Below are 20,368 nucleotides of genomic sequence, written 5' to 3' on the forward strand. Positions count from 1 at the left end.
GTATAATGGGGATGATAATCATCAGTTGCCTAGGGAAGAAATGATTGAAAATGATTGTTATGACTGGATGCAGAATAAGGTATAAAAATTATGTTAATTTTCTATAAGTAATATTCAATTACTGCTCTTAAGTTAGAATGACTGTTTAGGAAAATAATTGTTATTGCCTAGTAATCAATATTCATTTACTTGGTTTCTTAAGACTACTCTCACAGACTCATTCAAATTTCTTTAATGATTATTTTTAATTCTCAAAGTCTTGGTCTCTGTCTTCTACTACTCTAAGCACGCATAATTTCCCATGCATATGCTTTTAATAAGGCTTCTAATAAAATGGTTATCAATTTAACCGACATCAGTGCAAGCTATTACTTACTCTAAAATATTGATTTTCAATAGAATGTCGACACTGATGAGATGCATCAAGATGATGACAATGATGATGGATGGGGTGCATGGACAAATGCAGAAAATGATACTTTGGAAGATGATAAATTTGAGGAGGATATTACTAAAATAGAAGAAAAGGTAATATTACACCTAAATATTACTGATTTATAATGCGCATATTAAGAATTATTATCTAGTCTTTAATACTATGTTTATTGTTAGGATTGTGTTGAGTTTTTGCGTGACAGGGCATAAAATATTATTGATTTGAAAACTCAATTTGAAAGAGATCTTAGCAGAGCTATTGAAAGATATTATGCTAATGAAAAAATTATGATTATCAAAGAGGTATTCACTGAAATTTTCAATCCGAAAAACACTGATTGTGCTGAAAAAAAGTCAACTAAAAATTTTACTGAGGTAAACCAAGAGCTCTGCAATCCAAATGCTGAAATTGATTTGGACAGAGCTTCAAAAGATTTTACTGAAGAAGAAATAAAAAATGCAGGAGTGACGCCTGATAAACAAGAGGTCTGCAATCCAAATGCTGAAGTTGATTTGGATCGAGCTTCTATACATAAACTAGACATCATCGATTTCTTGTGTTTGGAACAGGGAATTAAGCCACCAAATGTTACTTTATCTGATAAGGAGAAGAGAGATCTTGCTTTCATTCCATCCTTTTCACTTGGGGTGGAGACAGATATTGTACAACAGGTATGTCAGGAGATTAACAAAGATCATGAGCAAATTCTGGAAAATGAAGACTATGGCATTCCAAAGCAAAATATTAGAGAGAAAAGCACAAGAATTATAAAGTTGGGTCCATATGCCAAGTCTCCACATATCAATAGAATTATTGATATCCATGAAAAATTTACAAGTAAAGATATTTCAATGTGGAAATACATGGCAATGCCAGACAGAGATGGATTGTAAGTAATCTATTCATTTTATTTTTGTTATGATACACATATTTAATTGCAAAAAGATTAATATTATATTGTGTCACAGGGAATAACTCTTTGTTTGGAATGGGTTAAAATGTATAAGGGAACATTTGTGCACCTTGAAGAATAACGAAACAGTGTTCTATTTAGTAATTGACACATGGTCTGCAATACTGAATGATAGTGAAAACTACGAGTCAGATGAATCACCAGTTCGTCTGTTCTGTTCAATTGGTGGTTTGGTAATTTACTAACTTTTGCATTAATTAAATAAATATTTTAAACATTTTTTGTTTACAATTATTGACACTATTTGTATTGCAGAATTGGAGCTTCGATGTAAGCAAAAAAATTGCTGCCACATATCAAATCTTCCTGAGTAATATGGATAGTATTCTTGAAAAATACCCAACAAGAAAGATTCAGGATATTGACATGGTAAATAAACTAAATGTATCTTGTAATTAGTTACATTATTTTTACTGATTTATACATGGTAAATTTATAGATTTTTGAAATTTAAATCTTTACAGGTGTTTTTTCCAATATCTGCCTATGAATATTACTACTTGATATGCTATAATTTGAAGAACCCGACTTATTGTCTCATTGACAACATAAAAAGGGATGAAGATGTTAAGATATATTATGAGAAAATACCTATCATCCTGGTAATATAATTCTTACACTATCTGTTAATTCTTAAACTATTCTATATAAATTAATTTTTTAGTAAAAATGATTGTCACTGGTCAATCATTATAATTTGACAGCGGGGTTGAATTATTTAATCATTAAAAGCTTATTGATTTGTTGATGTTAATTTGAATTTATATTTCAATTGCAAAAACTGTTATGTTTATGCTTTTTCGGTTGTGGACGTTGTCTCATATTTTTTTGTATTTTTGATTGTTTACGTGGTCCAGACCATTTAGGTAGTTGCAACTTTAACTCGTTTGAGCTTTTAGGTAGTTCTAATTTTGACTTGTTTTGCCTTTTAATTCTTATTTTTAGGCGTTGGGGTTAATTGTTTGTCATTTTAACTTGTTGGACTTCGTATCTTAAGTTTATGTTTGTATTAGTGTTTGACTTAAAGACAAACAAACATATTAACTATTATAATATGACTTGTAACAAATAATGATTTATGTTTGTATTAGTGTATTGGATTTGGTGGATGATTATAGCCAGTCACATAGTTGGAATTCGAGTTTGCTGCAAAATAAAAGAACTAATAAGTACATATAATTTATTGATTACATTATTTTTTCATCACTGATAATCATTAACTAAAACTATGTAAATATTATTGATATATTAACGAGTTGCTCTACATTGCAGCACTCTCATTTTGCAAAGTATTTGCAAGGAAAAGGTCTTAACGCTCGGGCTCAAACTGTTCGCAAGCTAAAGCTATCTTACATGAGGATGCCCTGGCAAACAGAATCAAACTCAAATGATTGCGCAGTTTTTCTTATGAGACATATGGAAACATACAAAGGAAATAACCACAATTGGGAAACAAGTTTGAAGCCTGAAGGGGTAATTAAAATAAAGCTCTATATATGTCACTGATTTATAGAATTTTTAAGAGTAAAATTATAATTAATATATTGCTTTTATTTCAGTTTGCTCAGTACACACAGATGATAAAGCTTCGAACCAAATACAACACTGCTATAATGACATCCCATATTAATGAAAAAAGGGTTGCAATAGTAGAAGAGGCAGAGAGATTGTTCAAAGTTGATGCTGAACAGACAATCAAGAAGGTCGCTAATAGTAAAGTTGCCAAAGCTAGTACAAACAAAAAGACAGTTACATTTGCATCAAATCTCACACACAAATTTGATGAGGCAAATTGACATTTCAGTTTGATGACTAGTAATTGTTAGATATATTTGAAAACTTATGCAATTTCTGTCATATTGCAAAATATGTTACTACCTGATTCACTTTTTAGTTTGGATTGAAATTGCAACTGTAATATATATTTAATTTGATGCAAATGAATGTGCAGATCCATTCTATATATGAAAATGAATTAATGTTTTGTTTTTCATTTTAATAGCTACTAATTAATGTAGACATTGTGTACTTCCTTGTAGAATCATTTTTAAAGTAATGGTAATTTACCACTATACAACTTTATCACATAATCTCAATTGGAAAAATAAAAACAGTGTATTAATTATAATGACTGGACACTAAACTAGTAACAAAGATAAAATATGAGAAGAACAAATATATTCATATTTTATATACATAGTATTGTGTTTGTTATAAAGAAATTAATATTATATGAGGGATAAATCAGAAATTATAGCCAAATATACATAGTATTGTGCTTCTTTTAAAGAAATTCATATTATATGATGGATAAATCAAAAATTGTAGCCAAGTAATCACTAATATGTGTTACAAAAACAGTAAAACATCAAAAAGAAATCAATAATCAGTAGAGTATGATTTGAACATCTCACATAGTTTTTCATGTGCGCGCGCTGGTTGTCAATTCTATAACAGCTAAAGTACACCGAGATATGTCAATAATCGTTTATCCGGGATTCAGTAATCATAAATCAAGTAACATTCCAAAATGTACTATACATGTAAAAAATATAAAAGTTGAAAGCCTTAAATTTTTTTTCCATAAAAAGGACAAATTCATTCCAAAACATTTGAATCAATTTATTCTGCAACTCTGTTCTTCCTCTTAGGACATCTCCTTGCATCATGAGTATTTGCCTTACATAAAGTACATTTCCGACTTCGTTTTTTTGGCTTTCATCACAATTTTCTCTTTTGAGCTAATTAGTCTCTTAAAATAGTTGCCTTTGTTCTTGCAGACATTTGGTATGAGAACACTAATTTCTTCCGTAGATTGTTCTCCAACCATAGCAACCATGTGATCTCTCTTAGTAAATTCAACATCGCAACCGCCTTGATCATCCAACTAACTATTCAACTGCTTTATAGTCTGGTGCACATAATCGAGCTTTTCAAAAACCATTCCAGCCTTATCAACAGCTTGACGAAAATCATACCAAATATGAGTCAATTTCAAAGACGCCTGTTCCATCTTGGTATAATCATTTTCTACTAAAACAGAATTAGACAGAGTCCCAGAAATATCAACTTTCATCCAACAATTAAGAGCAAGCCTCAAGGGATATTTTGTGACTCCAATTTGCTTCAAACCACAAAATACATGTCTACAAACTATTCCACACATTACAAATTTTTTGCAAGAACACACAACATGATCTCTACTAACAGACACCTGCACTAAAATACATATAAAAATAAATTAACTAAGATACTAGAATATTTGAAAACTGCAATAAAAAAATTAATTAAAGGAATCAGTAATAAAACTTCTAAGGAGCTGTAATATGCTTGTACGCTTATACTAGAATAATGAAATAATTATTACAAGTAAATTAGTTATCCTTGGTTTCCTGATCCAAATATTAAGAACTAATTTTAATTTCCCAATTAAAAAATACTATAAATTTATAAAAGCAATCGCATACATTAACTTAAATAATCAATAATATGCATTAAAAATATCACCTTGAATAGTTTATCTTTAACTTTGACATCCCTGATTTCCATATGCGTAACCCCTTCAATTTCCTCACTCATTCGCTTTATTTGCATGTCCAAACAAGAACAAATTATTTCTTCTTGAACTTTATAAAATATTGCACGAGTGAATAAAGTTGTCGCATCATCTTCAATAAACCATCTAGATAAAGTCTCCGGAATACTTGTTTTTGACTCATGATCGAGCCTTGCAGTTTCGTTCCTTTGCCTTTCCATTGCACTTTGAAAACGCAACCTAAATTCACACAATGTATCTCCTTGCCTATGGAACTGCCCAAAAAAAAAATCACTCTCTGATCTTGAAGTTGTTCTCATTAGACCAAACACAGGCTCGACTCTAAAAAACGTTGGAATCCAAGAAGATCTGATGCAATACATCTCCGAAAGCCACTTATTATCTTCCAATTTAAACTCCTTTATGACTTCTTTCCACCCAATCTCAAACTCATCAATCTCTAAAACTGAAGACCATATATAAGCCTTCATTTTCTCCATAAAATCGGTCTCTTTGCACAAACGATTACCTAGCTGTAAAATTTAGACAAAAAACTGAATATAAGATTATAACTATTATTATTTAGCACGAGTTCAAATAGAGTATGACAAACAAATTTTATTTTCAAAAGGAATGCAGAGACATATTTTAACAAATATAATAATATTTTTAACAAACATCAACATATTTAAGCTACTGCCTAATTATAAATAATTTCATTTGTCCATATACATGTAAAATTAAGCCTTTGGTAGTACTTGTAATCTTAACTATATAAACAAGAACAATGTACTTATACCTATGCTTCTGAATCATAGTTCAAGTCAACAAACGAAATTAATATATTATAGTACTATCCTGTACTTGAAAGTAAATCATAGTTCATTGTAGATGAGATCTTCTGCAATAATGTCTGAAATTAAATATATTGTAATACTATCTTTATTTAGAATTTTGTTAACAGGACAGTCACATGTAAAATATTTGTAAATTGTGATATAAGAAGAGTATAATCAACCATTGATTATTATAATCGGCAACTAGAAAAAACTAAATTTTCATATACTATACCTTAATAGGAAATTTTTGCATAATGTGCCACATGCAAAGGCGATGCTTAATAGCAAACAAACCATTTTCGGCAGAAAATGCATTACGAATAGCGACCTTCATAGCAGGACACTGATCAGTCACAATGACAACTGCATTTCTTCCCATAACTTTTTTAAGATTACTAAAAGCCCAAGTGTAATCACCAATACTTTCATGTGATAGAAGGCAAGCGACAAAAGTAACACACTTGTCGTGTTTATCCACACCAGTGAAAGGGGCAAAGATCATATTGTACCTGAGAAATAAAAATTAGTAAATGTTACAAACATAATCATTAAACATTACTAATAGAAATCACTAAATATATATGAGTTGTTTAATTTTCTTTTGAAACTAAATTAAAAGTACAATTTTCATACTTGTTTGTATCAAAAGTCGCATCAAACAATATTGCATCACCATATAGTTCGAAATTCCGTCGACCGATTGCATCGACCCAGAAAAGCTTTGTCAAATGCCAACCAGAATCAACGTCGTAATCAAAATAAAAAGATTATGATGTTTCTTGAATGACCTTAAACTTATCAATAATTATTTTTCCATCCCTTTCACCAACAAATGATTTCAAATCGTGATTAAAATTTCTAAAATCACGTAGGGAAGCACCTACATTGGCATAACCACCTGCTTGTTCCTTCGCGAAGCCAAAACTTTTGCTAGGACCAATATTCACTTTCGCAACATCAAAAACAATATTTCTCAAACTAATATTCATCTCTCTATTAGACCTAAAAAATTGTCGACCAGATTCAGTAGCCAAAGGATGGTTATGCACTTCAACAAAAGTTTGAATAAAATATTTATTCACCCATAAACTTCAGGACAATTTTGACTTTGCAACCACACCTTTGAGAAACAGTCTGTCGTCTCTTAACAGATTTTCTCTCGTCATAAAAATTATTAAATCATTCACAACTACAAACATAATATTTAAGAAGAATAGTCTTAACATCATCTTTATCTTTCTGTTCTGTTCCCTTGCGAACACCGAAACCACCAAGATAAACATATTCTTTGTAAAATATGTATCCTTTATCTAAACTAACAAAAACTTGATTTTCGAATGGAACGTTGATATCACCAACACAACTTGGTTTATAATACTTCCTACCACCAGGAGACACTATGTAGTCTGTAATTGAACATTCACTATCTACTGATCCTCCTACACTACTAACAACACTCTACAATTAATCCGAGAACCATCACCACAACTTGAACCTAAAAATTAAAATATTATCATGATTAGTACAAACCTATCATGACTAATAAAATTACTTTTTAAAACTGAATTGACATATACATTTAGATCAAAATATGAGTAATTAGTTTTTGTTCAACAGATTAATCTCATGAATTAATATAACAATAGCAAAAATCAGTTAACGAGCATAATCAATAAAATTAACATATACACCTAGCTCAACTTAGATTTTATAAATTCAACACCTTATTAGGATTTACAGTATAATTACAATATAATTACAAATTATAAACTAAAAAGCAAAAAATCAATGTATGCGCAGTTGATTAGCTAACATCAATTACTAATATAACTATAAAAATTACAAAGAACTTCGTTAATCGATATGTAATGAAAAAATAATGGAAAAAATCTAAAAAACAACATGATTAGATCACAAATTTAACAATTCAATAAAGAGACTAACATAAAACGATAATACCTTGATTATCACTGATTTTGGTCAAATCTGATATAATCATCTTCAAAAACACATACTTAGCTACAGAAGCTTACAAACGAGAGAGAGAGGTATCGAGAGTTACAGAAATCGATAGATACAGAGTATAAACTGAGAGAAAATTGCAGAAGAGAGAGAAGAAAAATACGGTTATGTCAGAGTTAATGCTGAGATCAATGTCTTTTTTATTATTTTTATTTTGATTGAAATAAACGGCTGTGGTTAAAGAGGGCTCTTAACAGATCAATGGTGCATATTAGGTTTGCAGTTTTTATTTTAATTTTAGTTTGTATTTGAGCATTTGTCTATATGTTTGATTCTCATTCCACCTTTGATTACATATATATATATATATATATATATATAGAGAGAGAGAGAGAGAGAGAGAGAGAAAAGAGAGAGAAACTAAGAGTATGAGTTCGTCAAATTCATAATCATATAGGTCATATCTATAATGATGTATTCAAGCAGGAGTTAAATGCGAATGTAGGGTTTGGGTATATTAACCCTACAGTTTATCTGACCGATTCTTCTTTGTTCGTTTCTTGTTTGGTTGCAAATTGTTTGGGATAGTATCGTCGTTTGATGGATGGATTCGTTGAATGGATGAAGTTGTTTAATGAATAGAGATGAAGTGTTTGAGTATTCATTGAAAAAGATTGTGAAATAGCTATTTTGGCCACTAAAGAGGAGCTCAACTTGCAAGTAGGTACTTATTCTATCTGTTATGGCAACTAATCCGTTAAGTTTATTGGATTCCGTTAAAAGTCAAAGCAACTTAAGGACTGTGAAAGTTATTTTATATTTCAAGTACTCAATTAATATTAAAAAGAGGTTTAGTTACCCAAATGCAAGTTTTTTGAGTTTAAGTACCTACTTGAAAGTTGCCCTTCACTTTAGTAAATATCCATTTAACCCTTTTTAATATGTTACTGTTAGGATTCGAACCTATACCAGACGATGCTCATCAATTTGATCTGATAGCTCTGAATTGAGTGATCAGAGGACCAACAATCAAATTTTTAATATTTCGTATTTAAAATAATAATAGATAGATGATAACAAACAAATTTTCAATGTTTCATCTTTAATATAATAGTATAAATATATAATATATATATATATACAAAATATTATTTTAGAAAGTTGTTGCGAAACGTAAATCAATAAATGATAAAATATAACTGTTCAACTCATTTATTTATTTAAATGGGTAATTTATACGTTTATAAAATTCGCATATTCCTAAATTAAAGTCAATTCACCTCACATCAGAACCTTTTTAAAGAAGTAGTTGGGTCAGTCATATACAATCTGTGTTCGGCCCGTGGTTTTAAAGCCCCACCTTTCCACCGCCACCTCGCCAACTTTCGTCAAAACACCTATCCGCAAACGACATCGTTTCACACCTTTCAATTTTTAATTACCCGTATTAGTCGATGCTTTAATATTCTAATTATTTTGTCTACCTCTTCTCGCATCACTTCACCATCACAGTTTCTCAATCCAGAGCCACCGTCCCTCTCTCTCCCTCTCTCTCCCTCTCTCTCTCTCTCTCTCTCTCTCTCTGTTCGATTTGTAAAACAATTGCAAATGGCCTCGTCAACTTTAATATGCGAAACACAGCCTTGGAAAGATTTAAAGGTAAAATCACTAAACTATACATGTATTGTATGTATATAATGATTTTATTTGATTGAATATTAAATCTGAAACGTGTTTATTTTTGATTCACAGGCTCATCTGGATGATATTAAAAATACACATTTACGTAATTTGATGTCCGATACTGAACGCTGCAAGTCAATGATGCTGTATGTTTTTTTTTATTAATTTAATTTTTGTACGATTTGATGATGTTAATTGAATAATGTCGAAATTGTAGCGAATTCGATAATCTGTTTGTGGATTACTCGAGGCAGTGTGCCACTGCTGACACTATAGACAAACTCCTCAAGTTGGCAGAGGTGTGTGTTTATGTAAATTTTGTTTCGGAGCAATTAGGATGTTGCGATTGTGTATATTGTAATGGTGTTGTTGTGTCGAAATGCAGGCCGCTCGCCTCAAGGAAAAGATCACCAGTATGTTTAATGGAGAGCGAGTACGCTTCCTTTTACGTTTTTTCAATTCATTTTAAAACTTGATTAGTATGCTTAATTAGGTTCAGCTTGATTAGTGAGACGGTGATAAGTCATCGGGCCTTGGAATGGCATATAGTATTTTAGATTATTATACTCCCTCTGTTTTTTTTATTTGTCACTTTGACTTTTGCACGTATTTCAATGTGGTTTGACCGGTTAGTTAGAAATATGATTTTAAAAATTTTCTTTTTGTGAATTAAAATATAAGTTGTCTACTTTTATTTACAAAAAGAAATTTTTTATAAATGATAATTTTAACTAGCCAGTCAAAAAACATTGAAATGTGTGCAAAAGTCAAAGCGACAAATAAAAAAAAATAGAGGGAGTAATTGCCTAGGTCTGGTGCATTGCATTTAATCTAGGTAAGAATACTAATTTCGTGAAAGATGCCTTTTTAGTGTATGTATATGTGCAATTCACCTATCAATTGGCCAATAAAGCTTGGACATATTAGTGATTGTTTGCAGTCCTAATACATCATGGAACCTCTGTTTCATAGAAATTTAATTTGGTAATATTTCGCAGATTAATAGCACAGAGAATAGACCTGTTCTTCATGCTGCTCTTCGCGCTCCAAGGGATGCAGTTATTCAAAATGATGGCACTAATGTAGTCCCTGAGGTGTGGCAAGTTTTGGACAAAATTCGGGATTTTTCTGAGAGGATCCGTACTGGTGCTTGGGTAGGTATCTAAATTGTACACGATCTTATTTAGTTATATTCACAAATTATTGGTTCCTAATAGGAAAATTTTGGTAGGTTGGAGCAACAGGAAAAACACTGACGGATGTCATTGCAGTTGGTATTGGCGGAAGCTTTCTAGGTCCTCTTTTTGTGCATACTGCTCTTCAAACAGGTGGGTTTTAGGGCTCAATATACATTTATTTGATGTTAATGAATAATTTTCACTACTAGCTCATAACCTACATAGCGCAATCCATGATGTAGTACTTAACATTGATATTTGACCATTTGCAGATCCCGAAGGTATTAAATCTGCAACAGGGAGAAAACTACGTTTGTAAGTGTGTATGTGTGTGTATATGTATTTCAACATTGAAACTATTTTGTATAATTTTAACTGAAATGCGCTGTCAATATTTCTGATTTAGTTTAAAGTATGTCAATATGGCTTCTTAATTCTTCACATGCCATAAACTTATTTTGCAATTTTCTTTCCTACCTTCCCAAAAATGTTTGGAGAAATATCTGCCACCTATGTGTGACTATTACCTACATAATTTGAAACCTGTATCAACTTGTGGTAGCCGTAGCTTGCAGTTTCCTTCTTGTTTTTGAGCTGAAAAAGTGTATTTTTGCGATTAGGCATTAAACTGCTCGTTCTAAAAGATTTAATTTTGAAAATCATTATTTTTAAAAAAATGATTTCAAAATAAGTATTTATGAGAAGAGCCTATAGTAAAAAAAGGCAAGTCTTACTCTGAATACCTCGAGTTAGTTTGATTTTGGTGTGAAATATGAAGGTTTTGTATTTTGTATTTTTTTTTTAATTTTAAGTAAATATATTAATATTATGTCAACCTTAAATATATTTCTCTAGACTCTGCATTACCCAAATCTAGAATTTTATACATGAAAGAACAGGAGTTGTGTTAACTTACTAAATCTTTATGTTTTTCCTTGGTGGAATATGTTTTTGTGATAAGATGAGGAATGGCAGTTTTACCACAATAATTCTGGTCTTGCGGTTGGATATACTATTGCACTTCATATTAGCTCTTCATCATATAAATTTGATGCCAATGGTGTAAGAGTAACTTATGTTTTTCCGATTTCAGTCTAGCGAATGTTGATCCTATAGATGTTGCTAGAAATATCACAGGCTTGATCCCTGAAACCACCTTAGGTAACATTTATTCTTCTTATACATGTAAATGTCTTTCTAATCATACTATCATAATGGTGTCATGTATTATCTAAATATCTGGATAAGCAAGTTATTCCATTTGCGGTCACTTGGTTATATATATTTAGTAATTTGTCTTACACTTGTTTCAACTGCAGTTGTTGTGGTCTCAAAGACTTTTACAACTGCTGAAACCATGTTGAATGCTCGGATACTGAGAGAATGGATCTCTTCTTCTTTGGGGTTAGTTAAATGAAGTGCTGATCTTATCTTTTTTATTTTGGAAGTAGGCAGAGACTGATTTCCATAACTATTTGTGTGTGCTCAATACTTGCAAATAGTCTTGTGATATTTCTATAAAGTCTTAAAAACATATGCTTTATATATGTATATAAATATCTGAGCAGCAATTGCGTTCTCATAATTTAAGATCTTTCTCTCTCCTGACAATTGACTATATTCTTACCAGGCCTGAGGCTGTTGCAAAGCATATGGTTGCTGTCAGTACTAATCTCACAGTATGATCACTTTCTTATCTTTATTCCAAAAGTTGATTGTATATCATGCATTAAGAGACTATTCTTATGTTCTGCATGCAGATTTTCTAGAGTATATATTTGGTTTTATGCCTTTATTTAAGCATTTTTACTTCTTTTGAGAGAACTCCTAAAGGAAGTACGAAACAATAACTAAGTTGCATGCTTAGACACATTGTTTTTATGGTGTCGCCATGACATATTTAAGGCGACGACATTGCGTCCCGTCGCTGACAAAGTGCACAGCGTGCTGGTTGCCTTATTATATTGTAATGGATGTAGTGCTGATGTATACGGATTACGGTAAATAGTATATGTTGCAAAGAAGAGGATGCCTTTTAAATAGAAATGCCAAGTCCAGTGTGTATAGCTGATCTAGACACCCTAGCTAGCAAATGTAAAATTTCATTTAGTTCTGACACTATTTAAGCTAAAATCTGTATTAATATGACTTGGACGAGTGTGTTATTAAGTGTAGCATGCTTAGTTATTTAAATTAAGTAGACTGTTAATATTAAGTCTTAGCAGAACGCTGTCATCTTTGAGGATGATTACCCATCATTTATATTGTTCTTTACCTTTCATCTCTCTTCATGAGGTAACACAGACGCAGACTATGAAGTACTTGTTATGATCACATTAGTCTTTCCGGCATGCTTATCTATTTCACATTTAATCTCATGTTTCTGTGAATGCTGCAGCTGCAAAAATTATTTCAGTTGAACTCTGCTTGTATCCATATATTCAGTATCTTGTGCACGCAATTACTTATAACCATTACTGGCTTAGGCCATCTCCAACAGTTGTGATCCAAAAGTCCAAATTTGGATCACCAACTTATCCAAATACTGATCCAAATTTCTGATCAACTCTGTGATCTAAATATTTGATCCAAATTACTTTTTACATATAATAATATATAAATATCATATTAAGCAATTTTATCTTAAATTTATCATTTAATCATTATTAACAATTTATATAACATTTCATAAATTAATTAAATCAAAATAAATTAATACACAAAAATATTAAAATTGTGCACTTAATTCACGAAAAACACATTTATTGCTATAATTAACATACAAAATATCATTGTTACACACTAATTTTCCGAATTAATATATTTTTCCCACAAATACTCAATTAATGCATCTTCAAGTGCAATATGTGTCTCTTTATTTTTTATTTTTTAAATTTTAATGAAATTATGTTTTCTCATTATTTTAAGTTTTATTTTAAAAATAAATTTTGTTAACTATTAAATATATTCTGTTATTAATTATATAATTAAATAATCAAAAATCAATTTAAAATCTCATAAACTACAAATAACAAAACCATTATTTTATATTAAATCAAGTGATCCAAAAGGGGAAGAATTTTGCATGGGACTTTTAGTAGTCGATACCTTTCAGATTAGCACTTCACTGAAAGATGACAATACTACATTGCAGTTTTAAATATATAACCCATCACTAAACAATCGCTTTGGTTTAAATGCTTCTTTATATTATCCTTACATTGTTTTGATAACTTGATTTTCTGGTCCTATATATTATAGACAGTTTCACCTTTACTTATGTTTTTTTATCAATATACTTCCTAAGGGATTTGGTATATGGGAAAAATAAAAATACTACACGTGCATCAGTGCATATTATGTCCGAGGCTTTAATTTGTTAATTTGGAATTCATGGTGACATATTTAATGCCTTAATTCAGCTCGTGAAAAAGTTTGGCATTGATCCAGAAAATGCTTTTGCATTCTGGGACTGGGTCGGTGGTCGATACAGTGGTAAGTATAACCAGTTGTCCAGTTTGCTCAAACAGAAAATTGTTACTCCGCTGTTTGTTCAGTTCTTTTGAAATGCTATTTTCAGTTTGCAGTGCTGTTGGTGTACTGCCATTATCGCTTCAATATGGTTTTCCTGTGGTTGAAAAGTATGGTAACCCGGGAACTTTCATCATTGAGGATAGTAATTATTTATTTTATTGTGGGTTTCTATGTAGAAGTTTTAACAACCAATATAGGAGTATTATTTCGTAGTTATTGTTCTTTAAATAAAAATTTGCATATCTTCTGTTTCTAAGAAGAATGTCGACAAACCTGACTTCCTGCTATTTCATATGCACATCATCTGTGGAAACTCTTATCTTTCCATTTTACTGAGTAGCCTGTTCTGTGGGATTTCTACATTTTTTTTCATTTTGTACAAAATCCTCTGCTTTGATGCATTTCAGTGGATATAGATAGACCGCGATGCATGACTAGAAAATTTACATTTTTCTCAAACTATCTCTGCCTTCTTTATGTATTGTACCTTGTATGTCTCATTGAATAATATTTTCTTTTTATTTAGATTTCTTTATATTAATATTTGTTTGATAATGTAGGACAGCTAATTTACAATTTGTTACATTTCATAAATTTTGTCCAATACATTTCATGATTACCATATTGTGATTCATTTAGACAAGTACATGTAATAAGAATTGTCATTTTGTGCGATTAAAAAAAAGAAGAGAATACTAAGAGTTAACGGCAAAAACATGACTTCGCTATATGGAAATATGACCAGATTTGGGTATCCAAAATAGATCTAATCTGTAGAAGTAGGTATCTAAGTTTTAAAATGCAAATTAGTGCTCTCATTCTTATCTGTTAATCTATTTTGAAGTGTCTGAAGCTTTTTATATTTGTTAAAGTAGTGATTCTGACCGGACTTCGTGGATGATGTTCCAGTTTTTATTTTATTTATTATTGTTATATTAGTGAGCTTCTGGCTGATGCCTGTTGATATTTTTTCCAGGTTCCTAAAGGGAGCTTCAAGCATTGATCAACACTTCCGTTCAACGCCTTTTGAAAGAAACATACCTGTACGTGCTCTCATTGACTTGACATTCAATTTATACACAAAACTTAAATGCTATAAATTACGTATAGATAATCCTTTCTCCAATGCATCTTACAAGGTAAACTTTGTATTGAAGGATACACAGATTTACAACATAGCTTCATAATTGATCCTCACTATACCTTCTCACCTCAAAAATACAAAACCACTTCAATTTAATTTGGAAGGAGAGAACTTCTCTCCTTGTCGGTTTCCTCTTAGTTTTATATTTGACATTAACATTAATACACATTCTTAAGAACCAAAACCTAATTTTTAAATGCTTGCTAATCAGTTGTAACAAATCACAATTTATTTTGATTTTGGAATGGAGTACATCTTCAGTTTTTAAGATTGTTCCTTTTTTTCTTTTTAATTACTAATGAATGGCATTTTATGATTGTTTCAGGTGCTTTTGGGCCTGTTGAGTGTATGGAATGTTTCATTCCTGGGGTATCCTGCAAGAGTAAGTGCAGTTATGAGTTATCTGATTTATCTGTCTGAGTCGACACTTTCTGTTTTTTCTTCCTAATTTTGCTCTATATATAATCTCACTTCGTAGTTATATATTTGTAAAAGAAAATGGTGGCACTTGAGTGTCATTGTTTGTGTGGACAGATTCACGATTGGAGTCTCTTCTAAAAGTCAGTTATATTTTTTACTACAAAAAGAATTTGAAGATTGTTTGTCACTAATTTTGGTTCCTTAATTTTTTTAGGCCATTTTACCTTACTCTCAAGCCCTGGAAAAATTTGCTCCGCATATTCAGCAGGTGAGGCTATAACGCCTTTCTTTGGTAAACTGTTTGCGAAGGCGCTATGATGTTCTTATACCCTATCCATTTTATTACCAATTTAGGTCAGCATGGAGAGCAATGGTAAAGGGGTTTCTATTGAAGGTGTTCCCCTTCCTTTTGAGGCTGGTGAAATTGATTTCGGCGAACCTGGAACAAACGGGCAGCACAGCTTTTACCAATTAATTCACCAGGTAATATGTGTATAGTAATTTCTTTGACCTTATAAGCTATATGGTATATAGTTGGGTTACTTGATTGTGTTACCTGTAAATACCACCGACTCATTGTCTGCTTCCTCTCTACTGTTATTAAATGAGATTGTGCAGACAAATAAGCTCTGTAGATACTTGACCGTTTTACTTGTAAATACTGGTGGCTCAATTTTTGTGTCCTCTATACCATTATTATATGATTGATTTTCCGCAATCTGGATCTCTTTGAGGCTCGGCACTAGACCTTTCTAGAAGAGATGAAACCTAGAAGTGTATCATTACTTGCTGTAATAGTGTTAAAGAATCTCATACAAAATGTTTTAATTAGAAATGTAAGGTTATGTTTTGGGTTCTGGTGATTGTTCCATTAGATTTACTCTGCTCTACATTTTTCTTAAATATATTTTGAAACATGCATCGGTCTAACGTTCTTGAATTTTCTAGGGACGTATCATACCATGCGACTTTATTGGAGTGGTGAAGAGTCAGCAACCTGTCTACCTTAAAGGTACTTGTTGTTTTACACCTTTTTATAACCCCCTTTCTCAATTTTACCTGTTTTTCCTTTTCACAACTTTCCTCGGTGGCGAGAGTGTTTTTTTCACACTTTGTTGTCTAAATTGCAGGAGAAGTGGTTAACAATCATGATGAGCTCATGTCTAACTTTTTTGCACAACCAGATGCCCTTGCTTATGGGAAGGTACATTTATCTCCACTGTTGAAGTTCAATATCTTTTATTTTGATGTAAATTAGTTGTATAGGGAAGTTAAACAGTGAATTTAAAATTAAGATACAATGAAAAAGCAGCTCAAAGAAGGATGAACAGCTTAATATCTCATTTTGACTCTATGAAGTCGAGTTGTAATGTATAAAAAGTCAGAAGTCAACATAAACTGATTTAATTTTAGGTACTAAAATTGTTATTAGTTTTAATTTTTAGATGCAATCATTATGCACTGTACTATATTGCAGCATGAGGCATAATTATACAGATGTTTGAATATTTGCTACCCAAACCTAAGATCCAACTGTCAGTACTAGATGCTTTTATTGAAGCGGTACCTATTGTCTGCATAACATTATCCTCGAGTACGCAAGACTCTCTCAAGGATTTCAGGGTTCTATGCTACTCTTAATACTAGGTCCTTAAGTACAACATTAATAACGTTTATCTAATAATCTTTCACCCTTAAGTAATAATTACAGACACATTTATAATATTTATATTTAAGCAGTATTGGCCTATGGCCCAGTGGTCTGACCTCCCCTTTTCAGTAGGCTGAGGGTTGAAACATAAGGTTGTGTGAGTCTTAAATTTTATTGATGAAGACTTGTCTGACGAAGAAACGGTCTTCCCCCTTCTCTGAAGTAGGGGGCCCGCAGTTGCGCACCTTGCACCTGCTTGTAGGATTTGGTTTACATACCTGCTGAATCACCATACGTTTTCTTCTTCTAAGGCTTGATCAAAATATTCCTTTATTCAGACTGCAGAGCAATTGCTTAATGAAAATGTTGCGCAGCACCTTATCAGTCATAAGGTATGTATCACTTTGACTTCCTCTGCTTCCAAATACAATCATATGTAGGGCTGACAATTACCTTATATCTAACAGACGTTCTCTGGGAATCGCCCTTCTCTCAGTCTTCTTCTTCCATCTTTAAGTGCATATAATATCGGCCAGGTTTGCTCTTTTATAAACCTTAGTTTTCTTTAGTTATAAATTGAAGATGTCTGTACATGTTTTACCACATGTAGGAGTTACTTGTGTTGTATCAAGATTAGGCTAGCTGGTTAGTTTTTGATTGCACTAAACCCTTAAAGAGTTGTTTTGACCCTGAAGCCTTGTTTTAGTATAAGGCTTCAATATATTATACTTGCTACATCATAAACTTCACAACGTGTACATATTTTTGCAGATAACAATTTATTATGCTAGCAAATTGTTGACACTTCTTGGTATATGCTTAAAGTTCAGCACCTACAAAATACAAGACAACTTTATGAAATAATAAGTAAAGCAAGGAACTTGAGATGATGGAATAAAATAAATTTATCTAGTGTATCACTGTATATCTGTACTCAACTTGTGGTCCACTTGTTAGGTAGGTAGGAGTGCTATTTCAATAATGTAATTGTGGATAAGTGTGTATGTTTACTTTTATATATACTTGTTGATAGACGATTTACACTCAATATATTTACAAGAGCCTAGCACACAGATTTTAAAGAGTTGTAAATTTAATTGACTTCCACTTGATTAGGTCATTGGTCATTCAGACAGTACTGCATAATACTGTCCTGTTTTCTTTACTCATTTCTTTTTTGGTATTATTTGATCCTCATGTTGACTAGATCAAAATGAAGTGGTTTTCTGCATATATATCAATATTCTTATCAGTATTGCAGTCGGCATGTTGAACTTGTTTATCGACATGGTTCACCTTTTAATTTTTGTTCCTTTGGTTCCAGTTGTTGGCAATATATGAACACCGAGTTGTTGTAGAAGGCTTCATTTGGGGAATTAATTCTTTTGACCAGTGGGGAGTCGAGTTGGGGAAGGTACACATTTCTTAACAGGATCCCCCAAAAGTTAAAATCGATTTTGGATTGTACTAGCTAATTCTTCAAATCCGAAATCTTCTACTTGCCATGCATTACCTTTGTCAAATTACTATTGAGTAGAGAATATGAAAATTGCAGTCACTGGCTTCTCAAGTTAGAAAGCAACTTCACGCATCACGTAAGAAAGAGCCAATTGAAGGCTTCAATTTCAGTACCACAACAATGTTGACGAAGTATCTAGAGGTAAGGAAAGACATGTTCTCTTACAACTGTTTGTACCATCTGACATATATATATGTATATGTATATGTATATGCAATTTAGACAAGAAACTTGAACTATGCTTGTAGGAGGGGAACTTACAGTTATGCAATGCACCATAGTCGACACTTGACAGAAATATGTGAAAATATGATTGCAAAAAATAACAGAATATTCTTGTATTTAAGTATCTTAGGTTTATCAACTATGAGGTATATGTTTGTTTTTGTTAACTACTTGAGCGAAAAATGCACCGACCTTGCGATATTTGCAGGCAAGTGAAGATGTTCCTGCAGATCCTTCTACTCATCTACCAAATATTTAACCACACTTGGGGTCCTAACTGTCAGCAATAAAGTTGGATGGCTAGAGGCAAAGTCACGTCATCCGCTACTCACCAACACTTGTAGTCCTGTACAATCAATACATAACTAAGAATTCTACAAACTGAGTAGTGAGTTCTTTCTCCTTGGTAACTGTCATTACTCTTTGACAACAATAAGCAGTTTTTCCAGTTTTCCTTACTGCGTACATGTATAAATTTAACTTTTGAATTAGGGAGTGATTAAGTATTTTATTTCGTTGGCAGCTTAAAAGTAGAGAATGTGATGAAAATGATATGAAGATTGGTGTTACATCATAATACAGACTTGTTTGTAGCCCACTCGCCCTTTCTTGCTTGACGACTATTTGTTCTTGCCTTTTTCTTGTTAAGATTATAGAATAGCAAATTTTGCTTTTTGTTTTTTGTTTTTTTAAACATGATGTCTTTTAAATTAATAATAAAGACCACTGCAGTTTCCGGTTTGTATATCCAGTGTTTGCCTATTAAGTTCTTCTGTAGTTCTGCTCTCTCCCATATTTATCAAATTCCTCGTGATATTATATCAAGATTCAGGGAAGGAAAATGTTATTTCTTGAGCAGATATTTTATTTTCGGATCAGAAAAATTATGAAAAGACGAAATTATCCTTGCACTTTTTTTCCCTGTTATTTTGTATGCAGAGGCAGTTTTGTCTTTTAATAAATGTTTGCTCGGGACTAGGCCTGTCAATGGATCGGATCGACCTAAATTCATATTCATATCCATTTATTTTTTCAGATTTCGGATCGGATCTGTCCCGTATTTTTTATAGGCCGATTCATATTCGAATCCGTCCGGATTACGGATTTCGGATTGGATATTTGGATCGGATATTCGCTCCATTTATATATATTTATTTTATAAAGTAACTTATTACAAAAAACTATTAGCTATTAGGATATACCAAAAATGAAACATAACATTGAATTGTAGAGTATTTGATTATAAGAATGAAAAAAATTGATGTATCG

The 20,368-nt window shown here is 31.7% G+C and overlaps 2 protein-coding genes across 3 annotated transcripts; one reads left to right on the top strand and one right to left on the bottom strand.

Annotated features, from left to right (window-relative positions):
- Window positions 1–4,296: 4,296 nt before the first annotated feature.
- Window positions 4,297–9,159, bottom strand: LOC141697570 (protein FAR1-RELATED SEQUENCE 5-like). Its single transcript, XM_074502005.1, has 7 exons — window positions 9,106–9,159; window positions 6,977–7,241; window positions 6,572–6,831; window positions 6,417–6,502; window positions 6,016–6,292; window positions 4,917–5,477; window positions 4,297–4,623 (listed from the first exon to the last, which is right to left on the bottom strand). The coding sequence occupies exons 1-7, from the start codon at window positions 9,157–9,159 to the stop codon at window positions 4,297–4,299; spliced, it is 1,830 nt and encodes a 609-aa protein (XP_074358106.1).
- Window positions 9,077–19,846, top strand: LOC141696858 (glucose-6-phosphate isomerase, cytosolic 1-like). Of its 2 annotated transcripts, XR_012564511.1 has the most exons (24): window positions 9,077–9,404; window positions 9,498–9,574; window positions 9,646–9,727; window positions 9,814–9,861; window positions 10,427–10,582; window positions 10,660–10,756; window positions 10,879–10,921; window positions 11,700–11,767; window positions 11,926–12,010; window positions 12,237–12,285; window positions 14,029–14,101; window positions 14,187–14,247; window positions 15,117–15,183; window positions 15,610–15,666; window positions 15,919–15,972; window positions 16,059–16,187; window positions 16,653–16,716; window positions 16,835–16,908; window positions 17,694–17,747; window positions 17,823–17,891; window positions 18,680–18,769; window positions 18,911–19,015; window positions 19,308–19,487; window positions 19,623–19,846. XR_012564511.1 is itself a non-coding variant. In XM_074500990.1 (23 exons), exons 1-23 carry the CDS (start codon window positions 9,354–9,356, stop codon window positions 19,356–19,358), a joined length of 1,704 nt encoding a protein of 567 aa, XP_074357091.1. In that variant the 5' UTR covers window positions 9,077–9,353; the 3' UTR covers window positions 19,359–19,846. The 2 variants fall into 2 exon arrangements, 1 of the variants encoding a protein (XP_074357091.1); XM_074500990.1 differs by having other exon boundaries at window positions 19,308–19,846.
- Window positions 19,847–20,368: the final 522 nt, after the last annotated feature.

This window comes from Apium graveolens, chromosome 11 (genome assembly GCF_009905375.1).
Source record: "Apium graveolens cultivar Ventura chromosome 11, ASM990537v1, whole genome shotgun sequence".
NCBI lineage: Eukaryota > Viridiplantae > Streptophyta > Magnoliopsida > Apiales > Apiaceae > Apium > Apium graveolens.

Excerpts from the sequence above, each read along its gene's own strand:
- LOC141697570 (XM_074502005.1), bottom strand. The coding sequence starts at position 9,159 with ATGTCGTTTGCGGATAGGTGTTTTGACGAAAGTTGGCGAGGTGGCGGT. Across the intron at positions 6,832-6,976 it reads TCTTCTTAAATATTATGTTT|TGCATAACCATCCTTTGGCT; the intron begins GTAGTTGTGAAT and ends CTTTTGTTGAAG. Across the intron at positions 5,478-6,015 it reads TGCAAAAATTTCCTATTAAG|CTAGGTAATCGTTTGTGCAA; the intron begins GTATAGTATATG and ends TAAATTTTACAG.
- LOC141696858 (XM_074500990.1), top strand. The coding sequence starts at position 9,354 with ATGGCCTCGTCAACTTTAATATGCGAAACACAGCCTTGGAAAGATTTA. Across the intron at positions 15,667-15,918 it reads TCCTGGGGTATCCTGCAAGA|GCCATTTTACCTTACTCTCA; the intron begins GTAAGTGCAGTT and ends TAATTTTTTTAG. Across the intron at positions 15,973-16,058 it reads TTGCTCCGCATATTCAGCAG|GTCAGCATGGAGAGCAATGG; the intron begins GTGAGGCTATAA and ends TTACCAATTTAG.